Below are 23407 nucleotides of genomic sequence, written 5' to 3' on the forward strand. Positions count from 1 at the left end.
TTTGGCATGTTACAATGTTACCCCCCGTACTGAAAACCCTCTCCGAAGGGGCACTTGTGGCAGGAATGGAGAGATATTTATTGGCCAGATTACTCAGTCTTGGGAAGTTAGCTTCATGTAGCTTCCACCACTGCAGTGGGTCTGTATCAGGGTCTGTCTCAGACGACAACAAATAGGATGACAGCTCAGCTTCAATTGTGTCCTGCTCTGACTGGGAGGTAGACGACACTGGCCCTTTTTCATTTCATCAAATCCCCCTCCTCGACTCCTCGACTCCTCGGTCCTCTGGTAGTGACCCGGAAATGAATTTTAGCACGCCATGTTGAAGGACATCTCATTTCTCTAAATGCACTTCGAGGACCGAGGACCGAGCGTCGAGGAGGCTCTCTGGAGGAGGCTCTCTGGAGGAGGCTCTCTGGAGGAGGCTCTCTGGAGGAGCTATAACCGAGGATACACTGATGGGTCCTCCACGGCTCCTTCGTGGATACATTTCCGGCAACAGAGATGTTTCAAAGAGTCGTGACGCACGGCCGGACTTATCTCAGCCAATGACAGCTCTGCATGCATCCCCTGGATATTATTTTATTAACTGCTTTCATCGCGACGTGATGTGTACAGTGAAAACAGCTGTGAGGTCCGTGCAGAAAGCAGAGCAGTGTGTATAATATATATCACTCAGTATAACAGGCCTACTCTCTTTATTTGCTTTAGTTTAGTAGATATCTACAAACAAAGAGTCGATATTTTTCTAAAACCATTTAGTGCTTCACAATAAAATACACAATGGCTGTAGCCTGTTTTAGGAGCTGTATGTGCGTGTGTGTGTGTGTGTGTGTGTGTGTGTGTGGTGTAGGTGTGTGTGGTACAGTGTGTGCGTAGATGCAGCGGACAGACAGGTCTCAGTTGGTTTGGTGTCCTCTGCTTACTTTTAATACTTGTAAATACAACTTTTGGCCCGTAATTTATTTTCCTCATTGTAGCGACCCAACCCAGTCTCACGGCATTTCGTGTTCACCAACACAATTTTTAATCTATTGATTCGTGTTCACCAACACGATTTGCCCCTTTTTTTCGTGTTGCACAGCACGATTTTAAAAGCAATGTATTTCTACTGGTAATGTGTTTCGTGCCTGCAGGCTGCAGCACGTCTTTTTCTCCGGTCGGGTCGTGGAAGACCGGAAGCTGTGTGGTTCATAAAAACATGTTTTTACTCAATATCAAGCCACAATAATTGCTTTTATTTTAAATCGTATAATTTCGGACTTTGTTGCTGTCTGTGAGGAAAATAAATGGGGCTCAGAGCCTCAGAATACTGAAATCTGTATTTTTAAATATTAGTTTCCTTCTAATTTGTTATTCTTTTCAAAATAACACACTGTTATTTACTCACCAATAACACACAATTATCCTTGCTTATATTTATTGGTTTAATTCCATAATTTCTGGCTTTTTTGGTGTCTGTCAGGAACTGAATTTCAAAATAAAAATAACCGGAAACAGACGTAGGCCTATAAGGGACATTTCGAGCATTGCGAACATTTCTGAGTTTAGGATGGCCGAAGACACTACACTACCCATAATCCCCAGCTATCGTTTAGGACTACAGTCCCCGTAAGGTGACGCAGAGCGTCAAACAGCTGTGTGAAATGGAACGAAACCACGCCAGACTATCCAAAACTGGAATCGAACGCCCCCCCAGAACTACACATGCTGGCTATTGTGTTTCGCAAAATGGTCTATGGGACGTCTCTACTGAACGTTTTCGTTTTCCCCACAATTAGAAGTTGCCAGTATTAAACACATTGGTGTTATCAAATGTAAAACATATAATTAATAAATGGGTGAAAATCGCTTGTGTCCATAATGCGCAGCATTAATATATACCCACATGACAGCTCATTGTTACTTTGTAATTCTACTCCACTACAATTCAGAGGTTAACCTGGTATTTTTACTCCACTGCATTTATTTGAGTTACTTTGCAGATTCTGATTAATTATGTGAAATATAAACAACCCTTAAATCAGACTTTAGTTACACCCGAGTAAAATTCAGGGAAGGTGATTGTCAAGTGCCAACAATCAGGAGAGATATTTGATAGTTGGTGCTTGAGAAGACTAAACATGTATCTGCAATTGACATGAATGGAAACGAGTAATAAAGTATATTCATTACTCGTTATTCTCTACTAATAGTTCATTAAAGACTGTATATTATGGCTATTTTGCACATCCCTTTCAAGATTTTCAAAGGTTTATTGACATATCATTTACACAACTACGGTGTAGTTATGCAATGAATGAAAAACTTGGGTCACAGGTTCCTCAACAGTGCATTACAAGACATCTATCAATATGTGTGTACCTCCACCATTAAACTGTCATATTCTACACATTTCTTATTCTATCTACATACATAAGAGTATAATTATTATGTATAATATCAGTTAAAATAAGTGCTTCAACATAGTTAACATTGCAGGAAAGCAATTTATTAGACGTTAAGTACTTTGTCAGGCTTAATATTTATCTGTAGATAGATACCCCCAAAGTTTTTTTCTTATTTAAAAGAAGACGTTAATCTGTTATTTAATGTTTAAATAAAGGTTAATTCGTTTTTCTGTTTTGCACCTCCTCCTATTAATATCTTTGTACATCCTGCACTAAACTGTTTTATTGTAGAGATCACTTATAGTATCTTCTTGATTTTTTATATTCTATTTTTCTATATTTATACTTTCCCCCTATGAAATTATGTACTCTTAATATTTTTTTAATCAAATATAACACATAAAAACAATAATTCAATAACGTGCTGCACACAAGGTACACACAGCCATAATAACTTTGTATTATTAGTGTAGGCTTATGTATGTACAACATCTGAAGATGTATAGTTGTATGCATGCTTTCACATAATTTTACAGCATATTGCTATACTATTTCAGACTCAGTATTTACATTCTTACATTCAAAGAAAATCAGTAATATCTTTAAAAACTACAGTCCTTTTATATCAGCTGTGCACCGTTATGGTGTAAATATAACCTATCTATGAATTAGATCACATGTAAAAGTCAGCCGAATTAGTGTTGATACTGCAAGGAGACGTATTGTGTGAAGAGAAATTGAAGATGTTTAATTGTTGATATATTTATGATCCACGTCAAGTATTCAGTTTCGGCGGCATTTCTTCAGTTTTTCCAAAGGTCTTCTCATCAGGGCTCTATAAATAAAGAACTACGGCAGATCTGTAATATGTAATGCAGCCGAACCGTGTATTACAATGCCGTTATGTGATGACTTTCAAAGAGAAAAGCAAGAGCACTCGGAATTAAGTATTATTTTATTATTTTAAAATGTTTTCCGGATTTCATAACATATAAACACCAAATCCCAGCATGCATTGCGGCTAAAACATCCAATCAGCGAGCTTAAAACCATAGCTGAGGATCTTGGATAATCGCTCGAAATGCCTACGTCTGTTTCCGGTTATATTTATTTTGAAATTCAGTTCCTGACGGACGCCAAAAAAGCCAGAGATTATGGAATTAAACCAATAAATAAAAGCAAGGATAATTGTGTGTTATTGGTGAGTAAATAACAGTGTGTTATTTTGAAAAGAATAACAAATTAGAAGGAAAAAAAGATTTAAAAAATACAGATTTCAGTATCCTGAGGCTCTGAGCCCCATTTATTTTCCTCACAGACAGAAACAAAAGTCCGAAATTATACGATTTAAAATAAAAGCAATTATTGTGGCTTGATATTGAGTAAGAACATGTTTTTATGAACCACACAGCTTCCGGTCTTCCACGACCCGACCGGAGAAAAAGACGTGCTGCAGCCTGCAGGCACGAAACACATTACCAGTAGAAATACATTGCTTTTAAAATCGTGCTGTGCGACACGAAAAAAAGGGGCAAATCGTGTTGGTGAACACGAATCAATAGATTAAAAATCGTGTTGGTGAACACGAAATGCCGTGAGACTGGGTTGAGCGACCAGAGGGGAGATGGGGGGGGATATATCCAGTCTCTGATAGTGTTACGTTATTATGAGAGTGCTCTGTTTGATTCTGAAAATGTATATATTTATATAAATATATACATTCATATGTGTGTGTGCGTGTCCGCATCTGTAGCCTGTTATTGTCTCATTATACCGCACTGTGAATGAATCAAAGTAAATATATAAGTCATCATGAACACATCTGTCCATCAGACAGAGGGCTGCTGTGCCTTCTGTCATCATTAATGGACGTCTCTTTAAAATGACCGCTCAGAGGAGAGGAGTTCTCATTTCTCTAACCGCCCGCTGCTTCCCCTCCTCTCTCCTTGGTTCCCCTCCTCGACTCCTCCGCTCGCATTTCCTGTGGGCGGGACTAAGTATCGAGGATAGGAGTCGAGGAGGGGAGTCGAGGAGGGGAGTTCTAGAAATGAGAAAGGGCCACTGTCAGTGCCGTTTGTTTACAGACGTGGGTAGCATGAGACAACATCCGGAACTACCAGAAATGAAACCAGCCAAGTATTTCCTGTATTTTTTGGAGTATTGATTACAGCGTTCAAAACCATATTAAATGAAAAGTCATGAAAGAGATAAGGAGGAGAAAAGGCGTGTTTAGTTATATATTTAATGTACAATGTCTGAGTCCTCTGTTATGCTCAACAACGAATATTGGAGACGTGGAGGGCCGGCCCCCAGCAGCGATATAACAGCTGGAGAGGTGGAGCTCGCTCTCTTCCCTTCGCTCACGAGAGCCAGAACTCAGCTGTTTTTTCGACTGAACAACACCCTGCTTGTAACATACCCGCGCCTTTTTTAATTAAAGCACCATTTGAACCTTCTCAGAGACTCCATTTAGTCTAATTTTAAAGCTTCTCTCCTGGACGCGAGAATAACGAACACAGCATAACAACAGCAGATCGGGCAGCGCTGCAGATCGGGTTGTCACAGGCAGGGGCGCCGTAAGGGGGTGAAAAGTTAGGACGATTCTAAGGGCCCGTGACTGACAGGGGCCCCAAAATGTTCAGAACATTAAGAAAACATATGTAAGTAACCTTTCATCAATTCTCAATAATTAACATTAATAGAATATTATATTGATAAATTACTCATTAAACTTACGATTCATTTAACTTATTTTCTACCAAAAGTTAATTACCCAAAGCCTCTGTACACCCCCTTCTATTTACGTGTAATGGTTTGGTCCTGCCTCCAAACGCGGTGCGGCACCGGCACTTGCAGAGAGTGAAAGCATGTGAGGAGGGATGCTAGTACTTAGCCTACATACGTGTGTTGTACCATGTTTCAACGACCAACAAAGTCAGGCTCTAAGAAAAGAAGAGAAAGGAGAGAAAGACAAGAGAGAGGGACTAAAGGATCGACAGTATGTCACCCAGTTTTTCACAAGAAAAGGTGGGTGTGGTCCATGAGTGGTGGAAATTAGTCTGTTAGCTAATGTTTTTTTGTTTACTAAGCTGACATTAAGTACTGTTAATATCTTTACAGAAAATGCAGAGGTCTTTAATTTCACTGCTCTTTTAGCTGATATTTAAAGGTAGGGTAGGTAATTCACTTCAGAAGCCATTTTTGTTATATTCCATGGAATGCTCTTAACATCCCGATAGCAATGAATATATTAAATGCTTTGACAATAATTACAAAAAAATTCATCTGTGGAAGCCGTGGCGCTGTAAAAAGCACGACCAATCATCTGAGCCGGTCCGGCTAAAGTAACTGGATGGCCTGCCTGCCTGTCAGCCTTCCATCTGTGCACAAACTTATCTCGTGCCCTCATTGGTCATGTGCGCGTTCGTTGGAGGAGGGGCTCTGTAAGGAACTCTGAAGGAAGGGGCAGATTTTTTTCGGTTGTGTACTTTCAAATTCTAGCGCACTCGAGCTGGTTTCTCCATTCTTACCTACCTACCTTTAATAAATGCAGGCACATTTGTAGCGCCTATTCATACTAAATCAGTTGTCCCTCCCCCTGGTACCAGGTCCAACAGATCCATCTTTAGGCTCAGCAGCCCTGTCCCCCCCATAAGGCTGAACCTGAACCAGCTTTTCTCCCAACTGAAGGAGGTGAGCAGCATTGTGTTGAATGCCACTTAACATATCTGAAGGGAAACTGGAATACAATATATATATATAACAAAAAGCTAACATCTAATTTAAATTATACATTTCAAACACAGTATTTTCCCACATAGCTAATGATCTATATAAAACAAAAAACTGCTTTTAGTCTATTTAGGATGATGGACCGTTTGAAGCATTGAGTGATCAGTCTGTAAACAAAATGTTAATCACCGACATTTTGGTTATGATATTAATACTAATGTTATTATATTAAAGCAGGGGTGGGGAACCTCCGGCCCCCGGGCCGTATACGGACCGCTAGACCATTTCGTACGGCCCTCGAGGTCATTTATAAACAAAGTGGCCTGTGCCTGGTGGTGGGGCCCAATGTGATATATTTTCATGGGGCCCAAAATCCCTGGCGGTGCCCCTGGTCACAGGCAATGTGGCTGAGTTGTGTGCGCGTTCTGGAAAGTGAGAGAGTAAGCTACTACGGAGTCCCTTAAAGCAAAACAAATCTGCGGAGTCTAGAAATGTTTTTAAATCGCGATTTTTTTGGTTCAGCCATTTCACAAACCGTAGGAAAGTAAAAATGTAAAAATTAATAAAAAGTTAATCGTTAAAACCGAAAAAATCGCCCAGCCCTAGTTGTGACATTAGTTTTTTAATCTTCGATATATTCTTCAGGTGATAATAAGCAGACCTAATGACTGTTGTAATGTGGCTGTTGAAATTCAGGTCTGAGTCCATCACTACACCTAGATGTCTGGCTTTATTAGTGGTTTTGTAGTCTGCCGACTGAAGCTCTGCGATTACTTTTAATCGGTCCTTCTTTGCTCCAGAAACAATGATCTCTGTTTTGTCTTTGTTCAGTTGGAGTAAGATGTATTTTTTTTCTTACTGGACTCTCGGGCACTCCGTTTTCTTGTGTGTAAGCATTGTAAGGACAGTGTGCAATTGGCCAAAGTAGATCTTAAGTGGCTTTACAAGGGAATCCACTGATTGAGGTGATTCAAATAACATTAAAGGACATTTCCCTTGCTGGTGTAACAGGGCACATCAAGAGCATTGATAATGTCCACCATGGGAAAGATACAATAATGCCTTATGTGCTGAGAGACAGGAATGCTGATGTGATGAAAGGTGATGTGGGAGTGAGAAAGAGAGTAACATTGTTAACGAAAACCAAGAAGAGGAGGAATTAAGAAGCAGTCACAACACGGAGCAGGCTTGGGATTTTTGATGTGTGCAGAATGTGTGTAGAAATGAGGATGGCATAAAAGGCACAAAAGTGGGAAAATAAAGGGGAAAGAGGTGAGAGAGGGATTCAAAGTGTGTGGGGGGGATCCTGCACTGTGAAAGTAATGAGAGGTGACAGTGTGAATTACATTACTGCTAATTAATCCACGCTTGACGACATTTACTAACGACAATACAGATACACACTCTTGACCACAATATATGTACCAACTGATCGATAAGTGTCCTATTAAACCTCTCTACCATGCCATCGGACTTCGGATTGTAAGGCGTGGTGTGCGTCTTCTTCACACCTAACATGCCACACAAATGCCTCACAACATCTGATTCGAACTGTCTGCCCATATCCGTGTACAGAGTTTCCATTACCCCATGCTCCAAGATGTAGTTCTGGAAGAGACACTCCGCGGCCGTGGGGGCTTTTTGATCGCCCCTACTCACCGCCGGATCACCTGAGCCACCTTCAACCGGCACACTAACCTTCTTTTCCCCTCTCTCTCCAAGTGAGGTTCTTACCCTCATTACCTCTGCCCGCCCTACCACCTGTCCTCTGGACCCTATCCCTTCAAACCTCCTTCAGACTATCGCTCCTGATATTCTACCGTTTCTCACCCATTTCATCAACACTTCTCTAACTTCTGGTCACTTTCCACACACTCTCAAGGAGGCGAGAGTAAACCCTCTCCTGAAGAAACCCACTCTCAACCCGTCTGATGTTATAAACTACAGGCCTGTCTCTCTCCTCCCGTTCCTGTCTAAAACACTTGAACGCGCTGTCTTTAAACAACTCTCCTGCTATCTCCATCAGAACAACCTTCTGGATCCGCACCAGTCTGGTTTCAAGGCAGGTCACTCCACAGAAACTGCTCTCATTGCTGTCACTGAGGAACTGCACACTGCTAAAGCAGCCTCCCTCTCCTCTGTCCTCATCCTGTTGGACCTGTCTGCTGCATTCGACACGGTGAATCATCAGATCCTCCTTCGCACTCTCCAAGAACTTGGAGTTTCAGGCTCTGCACTTTCCCTCCTCACCTCATACCTCAAAGACCGCACCTACAGGGTTACTTGGAGAGGGTCTGAGTCCGACCCTTGTCAATTAACTACAGGGGTCCCTCAGGGCTCTGTTCTTGGTCCTCTCCTCTTCTCCCTGTACACAAACTCGCTCGGATCTGTCATTAGCCCGCATGGTTTTTCATACCACTGCTACGCTGACGACACCCAATTAATTCTGTCCTTTCCCCGCTCAGAGACCCAGGTCGTCGCACGCATCTCTGCTTGTTTAGCTGACATCTCTCAGTGGATGTCCGCTCATCATCTCAAGCTCAACCTTGACAAAACTGAAGTGCTTTTCCTTCCGGGAAAAGATTGTCCCTCTCTTGACCTAACTATCAACATCGGCCCCTCTGTTGTTTCCCCGACTCAGACTGCAAGGAATCTGGGTGTTATCCTAGATAACAACCTGTCGTTTACTGCAAACATCGCTGCTACAACCCGCTGCTGCAGATACACGCTTTTCAACATCAGGAAGATACGCCCACAGCTGACCCAGAAATCGACGCAGGTTCTGGTCCAGGCTCTCGTCACCTCACGCCTAGACTACTGCAACTCCCTCCTGGCTGGTCTACCTGCATGTGCCATCCGACCTCTGCAGCTCATCCAGAATGCAGCGGCTCGTCTGGTCTTCAACCTTCCAAAATTTTCCCACACCACGCCGCTCCTCCGCTCCCTCCACTGGCTTCCGGTAACTGCTAGAATCCACTTCAAGACACTGGTACTTGCGTACCATGCTGCGAATGGATCTGGCCCTTCCTACATCCAGGACATGGTTAAACCGTACACCCCAGCACGTGCACTACGCTCTGCATCAACCAAACGACTCGCTGCACCCTCGCTGCGAGGGGGACCCAAGTTCCCATCAGCAAAAACACGTGGGTTTGCTATCCTGGCTCCAAAATGGTGGAATGAGCTCCCCATTGAAATCAGGACCGCAGAAAGCTTACACACCTTCCGGCGCAGACTGAAAACTCATTTCTTTCGACTCCACTTCGAGCGATAGAATGACTAACAAAGAACTGCTAACAGAGCACTTATATACTAATAAAGGACTGGCTTAGCCAGTTGAGCAGCACTTGAAATGATTGGCTCTTTGAAACCTGATGTTCTTATATGATTCTGTTTTCCTCAAGGTTGTGTCTTCCTGGTCGAATGTACTTATTGTAAGTCGCTTTGGATAAAAGCGTCAGCTAAATGCAATGTAATGTAATGTAATGGGATGGCATACAGATTTACAAATGTTGTGAAATAGTCCTCAACAACCAACACATACCGGTTGCCTTTTGATGTGACCGGCAACTCCGGTATGTCAGCCGCCACATGCTGGAAAGGTCTAACTGCATGCAAAGTTCTCATGGGGGCATGGTGTTTACGCACCGGGGACTTCCTTCTCTGACAGGCATAACATTGGTCACACCATGATCGAATGTCACTGTGCATGGAGGGCCAATAGCACACACTTCTTGCGCGTGCCAAAACGCGTTCATACGCCAGGTGAGCAGTCAGTGGAGCACCATGCAAGTGTCCCAGGACCTCTGGAACTAAGACAGCAGGAACAACAACAGACTGCCCTGCCTCAGACAGCCAAACAACTCTACATAAAAGTCCCTCCACAAAAGTCAGCCGGGGAAACTCATGCCAAAGTCTCTTCACACCCCGACTAGCATCTTTTAACCTCCATCTAGGGGGCCGTTGCCCATGCTCCAGCCAGGCCAAAACTTGCTTCCTAATACCGGAGCCATCATGTGACAGAGTGAAGATTAGGGTCTGGTCCCCAAGTAATGCCTGAAATTACGCACTGCCCACACTATCGTCCACAGCTCCCTGTCGGAGGTAGACCAACACCGTTCAGCTGCTGTGAGGGAGCGACTAGCGTAGGCCACCACTCTCTCCAGGCCATCCACTTCTTGTGATAGCACAGCCCCCACAGCATTCTGCGAAGCATCTGTACACAGCACGGAACTCTTGGTGAAGTCCGGGTGACACATGATAGGTTCGGCACAAAGACCATCCCGCAAAAACTCAAATGCCCCCTGGCAATCCGCCGTCCACTGAAAAAGGACATCCTTTCCTGTCAGATGGTTGAGGGGGGCAGCACGCTGAGCAAAACTCCTCACAAACCTCCTATAATAAGAGCAGAGACCCAGAAAAGCACGCACCTCTGTAGCGGACCGTGGAACTGGCCAAGTCTTCACCTTATCTGTGTTACGGGAGTCAGGACGAAGCCCCCCGGCGGAGATGACGTGACCAAGGAATACCACGTGATCACGGGCAAGATGGCACTTCCTGGCATTCAATCTAAGCCCAGCTGCCCCAATCCGAATGAAGACCTCCTCCAAAGCAGACATGTGGGCCTCAAACAAACTACTGTAAATCAGTATATCGTCAATATACACCATGCAAATGTGCCATGGCAGCCCCCTTAACACCAGCTCCATAACCCTCTGGAAGGTAGCGGGTGCATTGGTCAGACCCATAGGCATGGATTTGAACTGGTATAGGCCCTGGCCAGTGGTGAATGCTGTCTTTTCGCGGTCTTCCTCAGCCACTTCCACCTGCCAGTAACCGTCAGGTGCTGAACCAGAAGGTCCCCGCCAATGCGTCCAATGTGTCATCCACCCGTGGCAGTGGATGAGAATCCTTTATTGTCACAGAGTTGAGTCCCCTGTAATCCACGCAGAATCGCCATGTGTTGTTCTTTTTCCTGACGAGGACCACTGGGGCGGACCAAGGGCTACAACTCTCTTCAATTATGTCATCCTCCAACAGGCGCTGAACCTGTCTGCCTATCTCCTTCCGTTTTTCTGGCGAAGTACGGTAGGCCTGACGCTTGACCGGGGAATGATCACCTGTCTGTATGCGGTGTTTGATCAGACCGGTGTTTCCTGTTCTGCCCTTACCAGAGCCGAACACCCCTTGGTGTTTCCCCATCAAGGCCTGCAGCTGCAATCTCTGTCCAGCAGATAACAAGAAGCCAGCCACATCCGGCAGAGGGGTAGCCCCCTGCTGAGAGGGGAAAACCTCAGAGGGGGTGAGTAGCTCACAGTCCTTAACATGGTGGAACACACCTAAATGGGAGCCGGGGTGCAGATTTAACTCCTTCTCTGTCGGGTTGAGCAGCCTTGCCACAGTGCATCCATTCGTCACAGGTGCGACTGTACGTGCAATCACAAGTCCCAGGTTATCACGCACCTCAGGCTCCAAGTAGCCCAGTGGTTCTCAAACTTTTTCTGTCAGGCCCCCCCTTTGGAGGAAAAAAAAAGTCGGGCCCCCCCAACACAAATAGTCAGGCTCAGTGGCGGCGCCAGAGACTTATTTTGGGGGTGCTGTGGAGTAGCTTGACGTTTCATAGAGGGTGCTCAAACTTTTAGGGTTTCCCATTAATGTACCGGTTGCTACAGTGGAATTTTCTACTGCAACATTCCCCACGCAAATACACAATGTACCCGCAACTGTTACAATGAAGGCTCGATAATCAGCTCACGGCATATAGGCGTAAGCAGGGATAAAGTGCTATTTTTATAGGTGGTGTGTGGACCTCACATAGGGGGGTCCGGGGGCAAGCTCCCCCGGGAAGATTTATCTTAAAATATTAAAGTTAAATGCATCAATCTGGTGCACTTTGAGAGCAAAATGAAGAGATCTATGGATACATCTCTCAACACCCATATTAAACAGAACTGTAAACAGATTTACTTTTGCTTTATGGATATTTTACAAATCACATTTTTAAACGTTATTCTTGTTTTACTGTCATTTCATACCTGTTTTTCATTTATTCTCTCTTTTTTTTTATAACTATAATGATCATATAAACGTGTGCCTCGGAAATAATTGTTTACATTAATGGTGACCAAAACATTTGAGACCCACTGAGATAACACTGAGAGAGTCCTTTAGTTCACTGAGTCTCTCAGTCTGACAGGAGAGGACTCTCCTCCACTTTGTTGTTGAAAAAACTCCTTATATCCGTTATCGTAGCTCGCTAGCACCAGAAGCTAACAACAATGATCTCCGGTACCGGTGCGCTCTCTCTCGCTCGCACACACACACAACATGGCTCGTTCCACACACACACACACACACACACACACACACACACACACACACACACACACACACACACACACACACACACACACACACACACACACACACACACACACACACACACACACACACACACTTTAATGAAACACAGAGACCCAGACGTAATAGTACTGTACTGCATCATATTATTTTCGAATCAATAATTTTTCAATTTATGAATTTGTTTTTTTTTTTTATAATAATTTTTCCTCCTGGTCTCTCGCGCCTCCCCAGGCATGCCTCTGCGCCCCCCCAGGCATGCCTCTGCGACCCCCATGTTCTCAAAGTGGGGGGCGTGCCCCCCACCACTGAGGTAGCCTAAGAAAGAGTCAATAGGCAGACCAGCAGTATGGGGAATATCCACATTAACTGGGACAATCATTTCACTGAAAGGGGGAATAATAGCATCAACAGACATAGAGATGTTACAACATTCTGGTATGAAATCTGTGGCATGCATGAGAGGAATATCAACATCCCCCAGGTGAAGCAGACCACAACCAACATCCATAACAGCTTGAGCCTGTAACATGAAATCAAACCCCAGCAGAATAGCTTGTGTTTCCCCTCGCACTACATGTACAGCTTGCTCCCAATGTTTGCCCCCCAACTGTATGGGAAGAGTCACAGTACCCAGAGTGTCCAACAATTGACCATTTACTGTGCGTGAAAAAGTGTACTGGGTATTTAGCACACGTTTACGTAAGGCAGATATGGACATTCTGAAATCCTCAGAAATAAGTGAAACATTGGACCCAGAGTCAATCAAAACAGTAACATCAACACCCTCAACAAGTCCTCTAACATAGGCTGTGGGCTTAGACTCACCCACAGAACAAGAGTCCAATGTACGAGCAGGCGTTTTCCCAGCAGAATAGTCCATTTGACCCTGTAGTGGTGAAACCGGCATCTGGGTCTCGACGCCAGTCACTGGAAGTTTCCCTGCAGCCGTCCGTGCAAGGATGGAGATGGTGACCGCCGAGAAGGAGACAAAAACCTCACTCCACGCCTTGGCTGACGTTCCCCAGCGCTGTGTGGTCCTTGCGGGACATTGCTGCCTGGTCGTCGCGGTGAGAAGTCCGCAGAGGTGTCTCGGGTTCCCCGCTCACGTGGAGACCATTCCCTGGCACCAAAACCATCCTGCGGTCTGCGCTGAGGAGAACGGCCCCTGCTGCGGTCATCCCTGTGGGAATCCCCAGTGGTAGATCTGCAAGCAAAACCGCCACAGTCACGGTGGCAGGCACGCCGGTGCACCCTCTGCCCCTCTTGGTCCTGCTGACGATCCCAGGTCACGGCGGAGCTCCCTCTGCCATTCTCAGCTCCACGGCTATGTGCTCTCAAGTCTCTCACCTCAGTCTGTAAGCTGTCCACCTTCAAGGTGAGGCGTTCAACCACATTTATAAGCTTATCCATGATATTAAAGGTCCCATGTCATGCTTTTCCGGTTATTACCCGTCCCCTTGTGTGTTATGAAGGTTTTTATGCATGTAAACGGTCTGCAGAGTCAAAACCCTCAAAGTACACCCTGTAGCGAGTAAAACTCTAACACAGACAATACCTCCCCAAAACGCCTCGTTGGAGATACGTCATTGTCCATTTGATTCTTCCGGGTACGCATGATGTCATCCGTACCCGGAACGAAATGGACCAATCCGTGGAGCCGTTACGTTACGTCCGCGGAGCCGTTACGTTAAGCCCCCGCTGATTGGTCCAAATTGACCAATCCACGGACTTCCTCACACACACATACAGTGCAGGCAGCTCTGCTGATTTCTCCTTCCTGGCTGCAGGCTGATAACAGACAGAACTTTGGGATCGCGGCGAAATTTTCTCTGCAGACCCATTCTCACAGCGTTTATCAAACTTTTTCTTACTCAATATCAAGCCACACTTATTGTTTTTACTTCGGCTGTGACTTTGTGTGTGATCAGGATGAGTTTGGCTGTGTTTCGCTGTGTATCGCTAAACAAGGAAATCATACCTCCACGGAGCTCAGCGCGATTCACAACGTCCCGACTGGTCCCGACCAATCGGAGCACACTGGGCTCACAGGGAGGGGGGGGGGGGGGCAAGAGCTGCAATGAGCCGTTTAGTGGAGAGAGTGAATCCTGCTGAATACACATACTTTACAGAGATGCTGTATGCGAAACCAATGTGCGTTTGGAAAATTGCACAGTATAAATCTATTCTAGTAGACCTCAACAAAGGAATTATGATCAGTGGAAATGGCCATGACATGGGACCTTTAACATTACAGTCGAAAACACCAGCCGATGGTGAATTTAGCGCTGCAACAACAGCAGGATGCGGAGGACAGTAGGGCAAACCAGGCGTGTTCACCCTCATTGCCTGCCTGGCCTGCTCACAACGCCCAGCAATTATCAACGCCTCCTCCATATCAGTCACCCCCTGTTCATGGCATTTTGCTTGAAGTGCAGGATCAAGGCCAGCCAAAAAACGTCTCACCATTCACTGCAGCAAAGTCATAATCGGGAAAAGTCTTAGCCACGAGTCTGGAAATGTCCGCCGCATACACCTCCAAACATTCGTTCACCTGGCGGGGCCGTGCAGATACACACGTCTGGAAATAAATAAAGCAGGAACTGTTTCTGGCCAAAAGCCTCTGCCAGCTTCTCCTTCACACGTTCGTAATCACACTGCACATCGGCCGGCAAGCTGTCCCACAGCAGGAAAGCTGTACTGTCCAGTCTGGTAGGTAGAATGTTCAGCAAGGTAGCTGCGTAGCTCGTGCCCCTAGCACCCCTCGTCTGAGCACGAACAGCGGCTTCAAACTGTCTTATCCACATAGCGAACTGCCTCTGGCCGTCGCCCCTAAACATCGGTGGCAGCTCCACTTTAATATCATTACTCAGTCCAAGAAGCAGTACATCCGTTATAATCGCCTTCCATATCGCCGTCACTCTTCATTCCACCGCGAACATGATGCTTCGGCGCTAGCACCGTTAGCACAGCTAGCCAGCAGAGCCGACCAGAAAGTCCAGTAATTGTCCACAGAAAAAAATAATCCAAGAGCAGATAAAACACACTCCGATACCTGCCACCAATGTAACGTCCGAGGTGTTAAGGCTTCAAAGATACTTCTGTGTAACAAGAACTCAGGAACTTAGTACTTTTTGGAGCGTCACAGACAGCGCCTCCATTTATTATTGTCGTGTCACACCACACTCTCCTTTTCCACAGCCGGACAGACTGCGCATGATCACAACACATGACCTCTCAACCCAATGCTCACAAAAGCATCAATCTGGTGCACTTTGAGAGCAACATTAACCTGTTAAGCCCGAGAGCCCCCGGTACCGGGGCACTGCCGCAACATCTTGCAGGAAACAGTGTCTGAGGGAATGTTCATTTAATAAACTATGAATGTTTTATATCCATGTAACGGGAAGAAACTCATCTAACTGATCATTTTTTTTTTTTTTTCAAAAAAACCCCACAATGCTAACGCTGAGCCTCTGAATTAGCAACGAGCGAAAAATGCTAACAGATGACTGCACCGAAATTCACTCACAAAACCTTATTATTTATCTTTGCTGCACATCCAAACCATCGTTTCACATCGTGAGGTGACACAGAATCAAAGGGTACTCTCATTATCACTCAATTATACGAACTCATGGAGATAATAACAAGAACAGACATCAAAACATATGGCTCTAGGTAGCTAAAAACGCTAACATGGCCCACCTGTGTCGTAGTCTGGTCGTCTTCAATGGCATTACAACGATAAAAACGCTGCTGAAGTTAATCCATAGGTTAATCCAATGTGTATGTGTCCCTTTGAAATGATTTCTGATAATCCTTAAGCAATAAACCTGCGTTTCCGTTTCTAGAAGTCAGACCTGGAGACAGCTTCACTCTGGTGCAAAACTGTGTGCGCGAAGCCCACACCTTTTTGTTTTAAACTGTGTGTGAGTGGGGAGATTCCCCCTCGATTATATTGGCTCTAACGGTCAGAAAGAGATGTCAATCACCAAAATCGACCATTGGGTTCCAGAGAAACGGTAAAACCCCCATTTCCACCCAAATCACCTCAGAGGTGGAGTTTGTTTTGCTAAACCTCTCTAAAAAGGTCAAATGTAACTTGTTGTGCATCAATCTTGATACAGGGTACTTATTATATGTTGTACTTTGGATTCCTAAAGCTTTTAGTCTACCTTACCATCATCCAAGGGTAGTTTTCACTATAAGTAAACACATTTTTTTGGACGGACACTATAATTTACAGTTTTTTACTATGTTCAATCTGAATTTTCTTTAAAATAAAAAACTGTATTCTTGTTTATTAATAACAACTTTTTTTTACTGTCATATAGTATTTTATACCTGTTTACTTTATTATCTTGTTTTTTATTTTCAGAGTAACATGTAGTGAGATGTCTCACTATGGGATGCGCCTCATCGCGGAGCAAACAGAAGCATCAATCTCATTACGCCAATCCTGATTGGCTGGTGATCTTGATGTCAGCGTCAGGGAATCCACCCCCTATAAGTAGCTTGCGCTACGTCGCATGCGTCATTCAAAATAAGCACCTCTTCTCGCTTCACCATAGCAAGGAGGGCCGTCTGGTGAGACATCTCACTACATGTTACTCTGAGAACTGGGGTTACGTAAGTAACCTATAGTTTTTGCGTGGCTGCTGCACAAATGTCTTGGATGGAAACACCCTTGAGTCGAATGAGCATGCAGACCCGAAGGTGCCTGCAAATCCTGACTCGTATAGGCCAAAGCAATCGCCTCCACAATCCAGTGGGAGAGCCGTTGCTTAGTAACGGGCTTGCCCTTCTGAGGGTTAGCCCAGGACACAAAGAGTTGGTCATTATGACGAAACTCTTTTGATCTGTCCATATAGGTGTGTAAAGCACGGACTGGACACAGCAAATCCGGCTGCTGTTCCCCGGAGGAACACAGCGGCGGAGGAAATGCCTCAATGTCAATTGGGGTACATGAACCAACCACCTTAGGTATAAAGGCAGGGTTGGGCTTCAACAACACTCTCATTTGCCCTGGGGCGAACTGAGTGCATGAAGGATGTACAGATAGCGCATGAATGTCACTGACTCGCTTGCCGGATGCCAAGGCCAGTAACAGCACTGTCTTGAGTGACAAGTGCTTCATGTCAGCTTCTTCAAGGGGTTCAAATGGGGTTAGAGTGAGCCCATCTAAAACCACTGCCAAGTCCCATAAGGGCACCAGTGACCTGGAAACAGGGAGGAGCCTGCGAGCCCCTTTCATAAAACGGCAGACCAAAGGATGTTGGCTAGCCGTCTTTCCCTCAAAGCCCACATGGCATGCAGTAATAGCAGCCAGGTACACTTTGATCGTAGAGAAAGCTCTGTGTTTATCAATCAAGTCCTGTAGAAAGGATACCTTAGCAAAAAAATCTATAGAATACTATAGAAAAATCTATGGACAAATTCTATAGAAAATTTCTGTAGAATACTACAGGATTTTTGCGGATATACTATAGAAATTGCCTACGTGTTTTACTATAGATTCTGGGAAATAATCTATAGAATAATCTATGGACAAATTCTATAGAAAATTTCTGTAGAATACTACAGGATTTTTGCGGATATACTATAGAAATTGCCTACGTGTTTTACTATAGATTCTGGGAAATAATCTATAGAATACTATAGTATAGAAAATATACACTGTAGATTGTAGAATACCATAGCATTTGTGACCTATATTCTATAGAATCTATTGATGTTTCTATAGAATTTCTGTAGAATATACTGCAGGATATTGGCAAATATTCGATAGAATTTACCTATGGATTTTACTATAGATTCTGCAAAATAATCTATAGAATCCTATAGAAAATTGCTATTGTTTTCTATAAAATTGTTCTGCAGAATTTATAACATTAATTTACGGGAATTGTCCTTAAAGATTTTACAGGTTTTACAGATGTATCTGCTCTTTTTACAGTCAATAACGTTTAATAAAAGTACAGCACTAAAAAAAACGGTCAAATGACTGGCAGCAGGCTGCCAAACAAAAACCATAAAAATAAAAGTAAAAATACTTTAACTGAAATAAAGTGCAAAAGCAATTAGTATACAGAAATTGTCCTTAAAGATTTTAGAGGAAACTTTCCTCTCTTTTCAAAATCCATTGTCTTAAAATGTTACATTAAAATACCTTAAATAAAGTTCTGATGAGAAAAACAATTTTTTACATTTTCTTTTATTAGATTTGTATGATCAAACACTAAAATAAATACAGAACCTAAAAAGCTAGAATACTGTTATTTTACAGCTTTTTTCTAACATTTTCCAATCAAACAGGTTCAACAAAATGACATCACAAAATGTTCTGTAGGAAACAATTACTCTGAAAACTTAAAATATAAAAATATTTGTAGAATTATAGTACAACTAATGAATACAGCATTTCATATTTAAACATACTTATAAACAGTAGAAACAAAAAGTAAGTTGAATTTTTTAAGATTACTTTGAAACATTCTCAACTGAAAATAACAGAAATGGCGACATATGTTCACATTGTCAATGTGAAGGAGCAGTGTGCAGGATTTAGTACGTCTAACAATGGGGATGTACTGTAGGTTCCAACCAATAGATAACTTGTTCACTCACCCTCCTATCCCAAGTTTGTAGGATAATGTATATTGGCTGCAAAAAACTTGAGGCCCAATCATGTTTCCTCTGTCCATTCTGCGCTACTGTAGACGTGGCAGTGCAACCTAGAGGACAAAAAGATCAGAATTAGAAACGGGTTTATTGCCAGGTATGTTCACACGTATGAGGAGGTGTCGTACATACAAATAAAAAACTACACAGATAGCGAACTATATTAAGAAATAGAATGCAGTAAATTATAGAATATAAAATATGGGCAGTAAGCAATATTTAAACATTGCATTATTTACCATCCTGTGATCTCCATGCAGAGTCTGCGTTGTGGCTGAGGTAAAGTGTCAGTGGGGGGGCGGGCCTTGTTGAGGTGCCGAGAGGTTCTGGTCCTGATGGAGAGAGGTTTTGGTCCTGATTAGGGCTGCACGATTAATCGAAAAAAGATCGTGATCTCGATTCAGACACCTATGCGATCTCATTTCTAAATTACGGCGATCCTATGACGTCATGCTGATTTAATTTTTTTTAATTTTTTATTATTTTGCTTCTGAATAATACCAACTTGCAATGTCAATTATACATAAACGATGTAAAGCAAATATACTCTATACATTTAACATTAAAGTACCATGATCGCATGCAAATGGTAGTGTTCTGTCTGTCTCTCCTCCTCTCATGCAGTGCTGTTAACGCTGCAGCCACTAGGGTTGCCAGTTTTTGCGGAAGGAATAAGCAACCAGGTCTATGAAAACAAGCGCAAAAGAGCACTTTAAACCTATATATGTCGGGTCGGCTATTTGAAAATAACCTATCTACAATCTCACAACCGCAACAACCATTATTACTTACTACCAAGCAACTTTACAGAAAGATTATCCCAATGTGGCTTATAATAAGTATACCTGGCAACACTCACTGACTGCAACACGTGAGGGCAGGAGCCGGCAGTATGTTTACAGAAGCGTTAGCATTAGCACTGATTACATGAAAAACAGAAATGAGTGACACAGAAATGAGTGACGAGGAGGTCGAGGACAATGACACCGATGAAAATCCCGGTGGCGACTCTGGCGAGAGGAAAGTTGTGCTTGTGCCGAAAAAAGGACCACATTCATCCAGTGTGTGGAACTTTTTTGGATTTGATCCTGATGATGACTTACAAAAAGTCGTCCACTGTAAGCATTGTTCTCGCATCGTCGCAACGACGTCAGGTAACACCACAAACCTATTAAATCACCTGCAACGTCACCATAAAATACAATATGCTTTAGCAAAGAAGGACAACCCGAAACAAATATCAAACCCACAGACAACGACGCAAACATCCATAAGCCAAACGTTATTCAACGGAACACTATATTCACACAGCTCACGAAGGCACAAAGAGATAACGAAAGCCATCACCTTTTACTTGGCTAAGGATATGGCATCAATAAATACAGTTCAAAATGAAGGGTTCAAGAACTTGATGAAGATGCTGGATAAGCGGTACTCAGTGCCTTCCCGCAACTACTTTTCACGTACTGCATTGCCTGCCATGTACTACAAGACTCGAACCACAGTCGAGACAGAACTGAAAGATGTCCAGCACTTTGCGACAACAACTGACCTGTGGTCCAGTCGTACCATGGAACCATATATGAGCCTGACGGTGCATTTCATCACCAGTGATTTCACCATGAAAAGTCGGTGCCTACAGACAGCTTTCTTCCCCGTGGACCACACGGGCGACGAAATTGCAGTGGGACTAATGGAAAGTCTCCAGTCCTGGAGCTTGGATCCGAAAAGGATGGTGTGCATCACTACAGATAGTGGATCAAACATCATAAAAGCATCCGACATAAACAACTGGACAAGGCTCCAGTGTTTTGGCCACAGGCTACATCTGGCTATAGGTGAGCTGAGTACAATCCATCCCACAGTAAAGTCCTCTGTTCATTTAAGTCTGAGAGTGTAGAGTTAAATTAACTGTCAATATTGTACTGAACATGTTTATGTATTTAAACTAATTACCACCATTTTAAATTGTAATGTATAGTCTAAATATTATAGTACCCCCCGCCATTTGGGTATATATTTATACTCAGGCTTAAATGAATAGGCCATTTTTTTTATTCCATCTTTCCAGACCCCATACATTTTTCCCTTAGAGATTTCCAAAAATATTTATATAAATTATTTTAAGCCTAGAATCAAGCCATCCAGGATACTGGTGATTCATGACCATAACACGTTTTATTTTGTGGAAAAAAAGAAGTTAAAACCGCAAAACAAAGGGTATTTATTAAATGTAGAATATCATATAATTAAATATTCATTCATTTTTCATAGAATCAAATGTATTATGGTCATGATTCACCAGTATCCTGGATGGCTTGATTCTAGGCTTACATTAATTGATATAAATATTTTACAAAATCTCTATGGGAAAAATGTATGGGGTCTGGAATGATGGAAAACCAGAACATGGCTGCCACTGCTATGCCCTATAGTGAGGATTTTACTGTGCATTACATTTTAGCTATGCCTTAATGAATTACTGTTATATGTATATATATTTTTTTTTACCATTTTAAACCATTATTTTGTTGTCATGTTTTTACAGCAAAGTTGAACATTGTTTCTCTCTCTCTCTAGAGAATTCAATGAAAGATGAACGAATCAGCCGTGCTATGGGGGTCTGCAAAAAGATAGTGAGCTGCTTCAGCCACAGCTGGAAGCGGAAGAGAGAGCTTGCACAAGCACAAAAGGACCTCAATCTACCTGACCACAAGCTCAAAACGGAGTGCCAAACAAGATGGGGATCCCGTCTAGCTATGGTCAACAGGGTCCTTGAACAACAAGAGGCCATTACACGAGTTCTCGCCCGGAACACTGACCGGAACAAGTTCGCTAGAGGTAACATTCTGACATGGCAAGACATACAGGTTCTTGAGGTGATTGACAAGACACTAACACCACTGGCAGAATTCACAGATGCGCTCTCAGGGGAGCAATATGTGTCTGTCTCCTCTGTGAAGCCAGTCCTCCACCTCTTCGAATCACTGATGGCAGTGAAGGAAGACGACCCTGCACTCGCTCGCTCGATTAAAACAACCATCCTGCAGTACCTTCAGGAGAAGTACAGTGATCCAAAGACACAGGCGCTGCTCGACATAGCTACAAGTCTGGATCCAAGGTTCAAACTGGACTATGTCAGCGAGGACAACAAAACCACTGTCAAGACCAGACTGAAGGATGAGATGACTAGCATCGTTACTATGGTAACTGTTTATATTAATTGGGAACATTTATTTAGTTTATCAACCTTAGTATTTAACTGCTGAGATATTACTTAAGTTATCAAGTGTAGAATATTAAGGTTAACCTTTTTATTAAATTCTATTTTCCCTTTTCAAGGAGAGTCTCAGCCTCACTCCCACCACAGCTTCCTCCAGTGCCACGCCCCCCCCTGGTGGGAAGAAGAGAAAGACCTTAGGCAGCTTTTTTAAAGTAGGAAAGGGGAACGAGGCAGCTGCACCTGAAGTCGAGCAAGTTGTCGACATGGAACTAGGCGCATATCTACTCTCAAGAAATATCGACAGCGAAGATGACCCCTTAAAGTGGTGGAATAACAACAAGGGACAATACCCAAGATTGTCCATGCTGGCCAGGAAATACTTATGTATTACTGCGACCAGTAGCCCTTCAGAAAGGGCTTTCAGTACAGGGGGGAACATTGTAACTTGCCAGCGTTCCTCCCTGAAACCTCAGAATGTCGACATGTTGGTGTTCTTAGCCAAGAATCTTAGTGCAGTAGATGGACTGTGCTAGTAGCTAGGCAGCTAGGCAGCTATTCTGAAGCTGTAACTTTATGTTCTGTTCCGTTTTTATATTCAGTACTGACTGCAGTATTTAAGTTAATCCTTTAGTTAAGTTATGTTTGTGTTACAAGAGTGACAAATTAGATTAGATTAGAATCTGTAATGACCACACAGCCAGGCTGGTGGAATTCGTGTTGAAATGTTGTCTGTTTAAATGTATTGTACTGTAGTGCAATAAATATTTTCATTGAAACGATGAGAATCGTGTGAGAATCGTGATCTCAATTCTTATGGAGGAAAATCGTGATTCACATTTGAGCAAGAATCGTGCAGCCCTAGTCCTGATGGAGAGAGGTTCTGGTCCTGATGGAGCACAGCCTTCAGCCAGAGGGTTGTGTTGAAGGCAGAGCTGAAGTCCACAAACAGGATCCTGGCATAGGTTCCTGCTGTGTCCAGGTGCTGGAGGAGGAAGTGAAGTGATAACTATTAGTAAAC

At 43.5% G+C, this 23407-nt stretch overlaps 1 protein-coding gene across 1 annotated transcript; it reads left to right on the forward strand.

Annotated features, from left to right (window-relative positions):
- Positions 1-20577: 20577 nt before the first annotated feature.
- Positions 20578-22922, forward strand: LOC117448477 (E3 SUMO-protein ligase ZBED1-like). The gene is made up of 3 exons (XM_034085792.1): positions 20578-21004; positions 21747-22372; positions 22509-22922. Exons 1-3 carry the CDS (start codon positions 20578-20580, stop codon positions 22920-22922), a joined length of 1467 nt encoding a protein of 488 aa, XP_033941683.1.
- The last annotated feature ends 485 nt before the right edge of the window (positions 22923-23407 follow it).

This window comes from Pseudochaenichthys georgianus, chromosome 6, assembly GCF_902827115.2.
Source record: "Pseudochaenichthys georgianus chromosome 6, fPseGeo1.2, whole genome shotgun sequence".
Classification (NCBI taxonomy): domain Eukaryota; kingdom Metazoa; phylum Chordata; class Actinopteri; order Perciformes; family Channichthyidae; genus Pseudochaenichthys; species Pseudochaenichthys georgianus.

Bases quoted from the DNA above. Each gene is read 5' to 3' on its own strand.
- LOC117448477 (XM_034085792.1), top strand. From the start codon at position 20,578: ATGAAGATGCTGGATAAGCGGTACTCAGTGCCTTCCCGCAACTACTTT. The intron at 21,005-21,746 runs GTGAGCTGAGTA...CTCTCTCTCTAG, and splicing joins CAGGCTACATCTGGCTATAG to AGAATTCAATGAAAGATGAA. The intron at 22,373-22,508 runs GTAACTGTTTAT...TCCCTTTTCAAG, and splicing joins TGACTAGCATCGTTACTATG to GAGAGTCTCAGCCTCACTCC.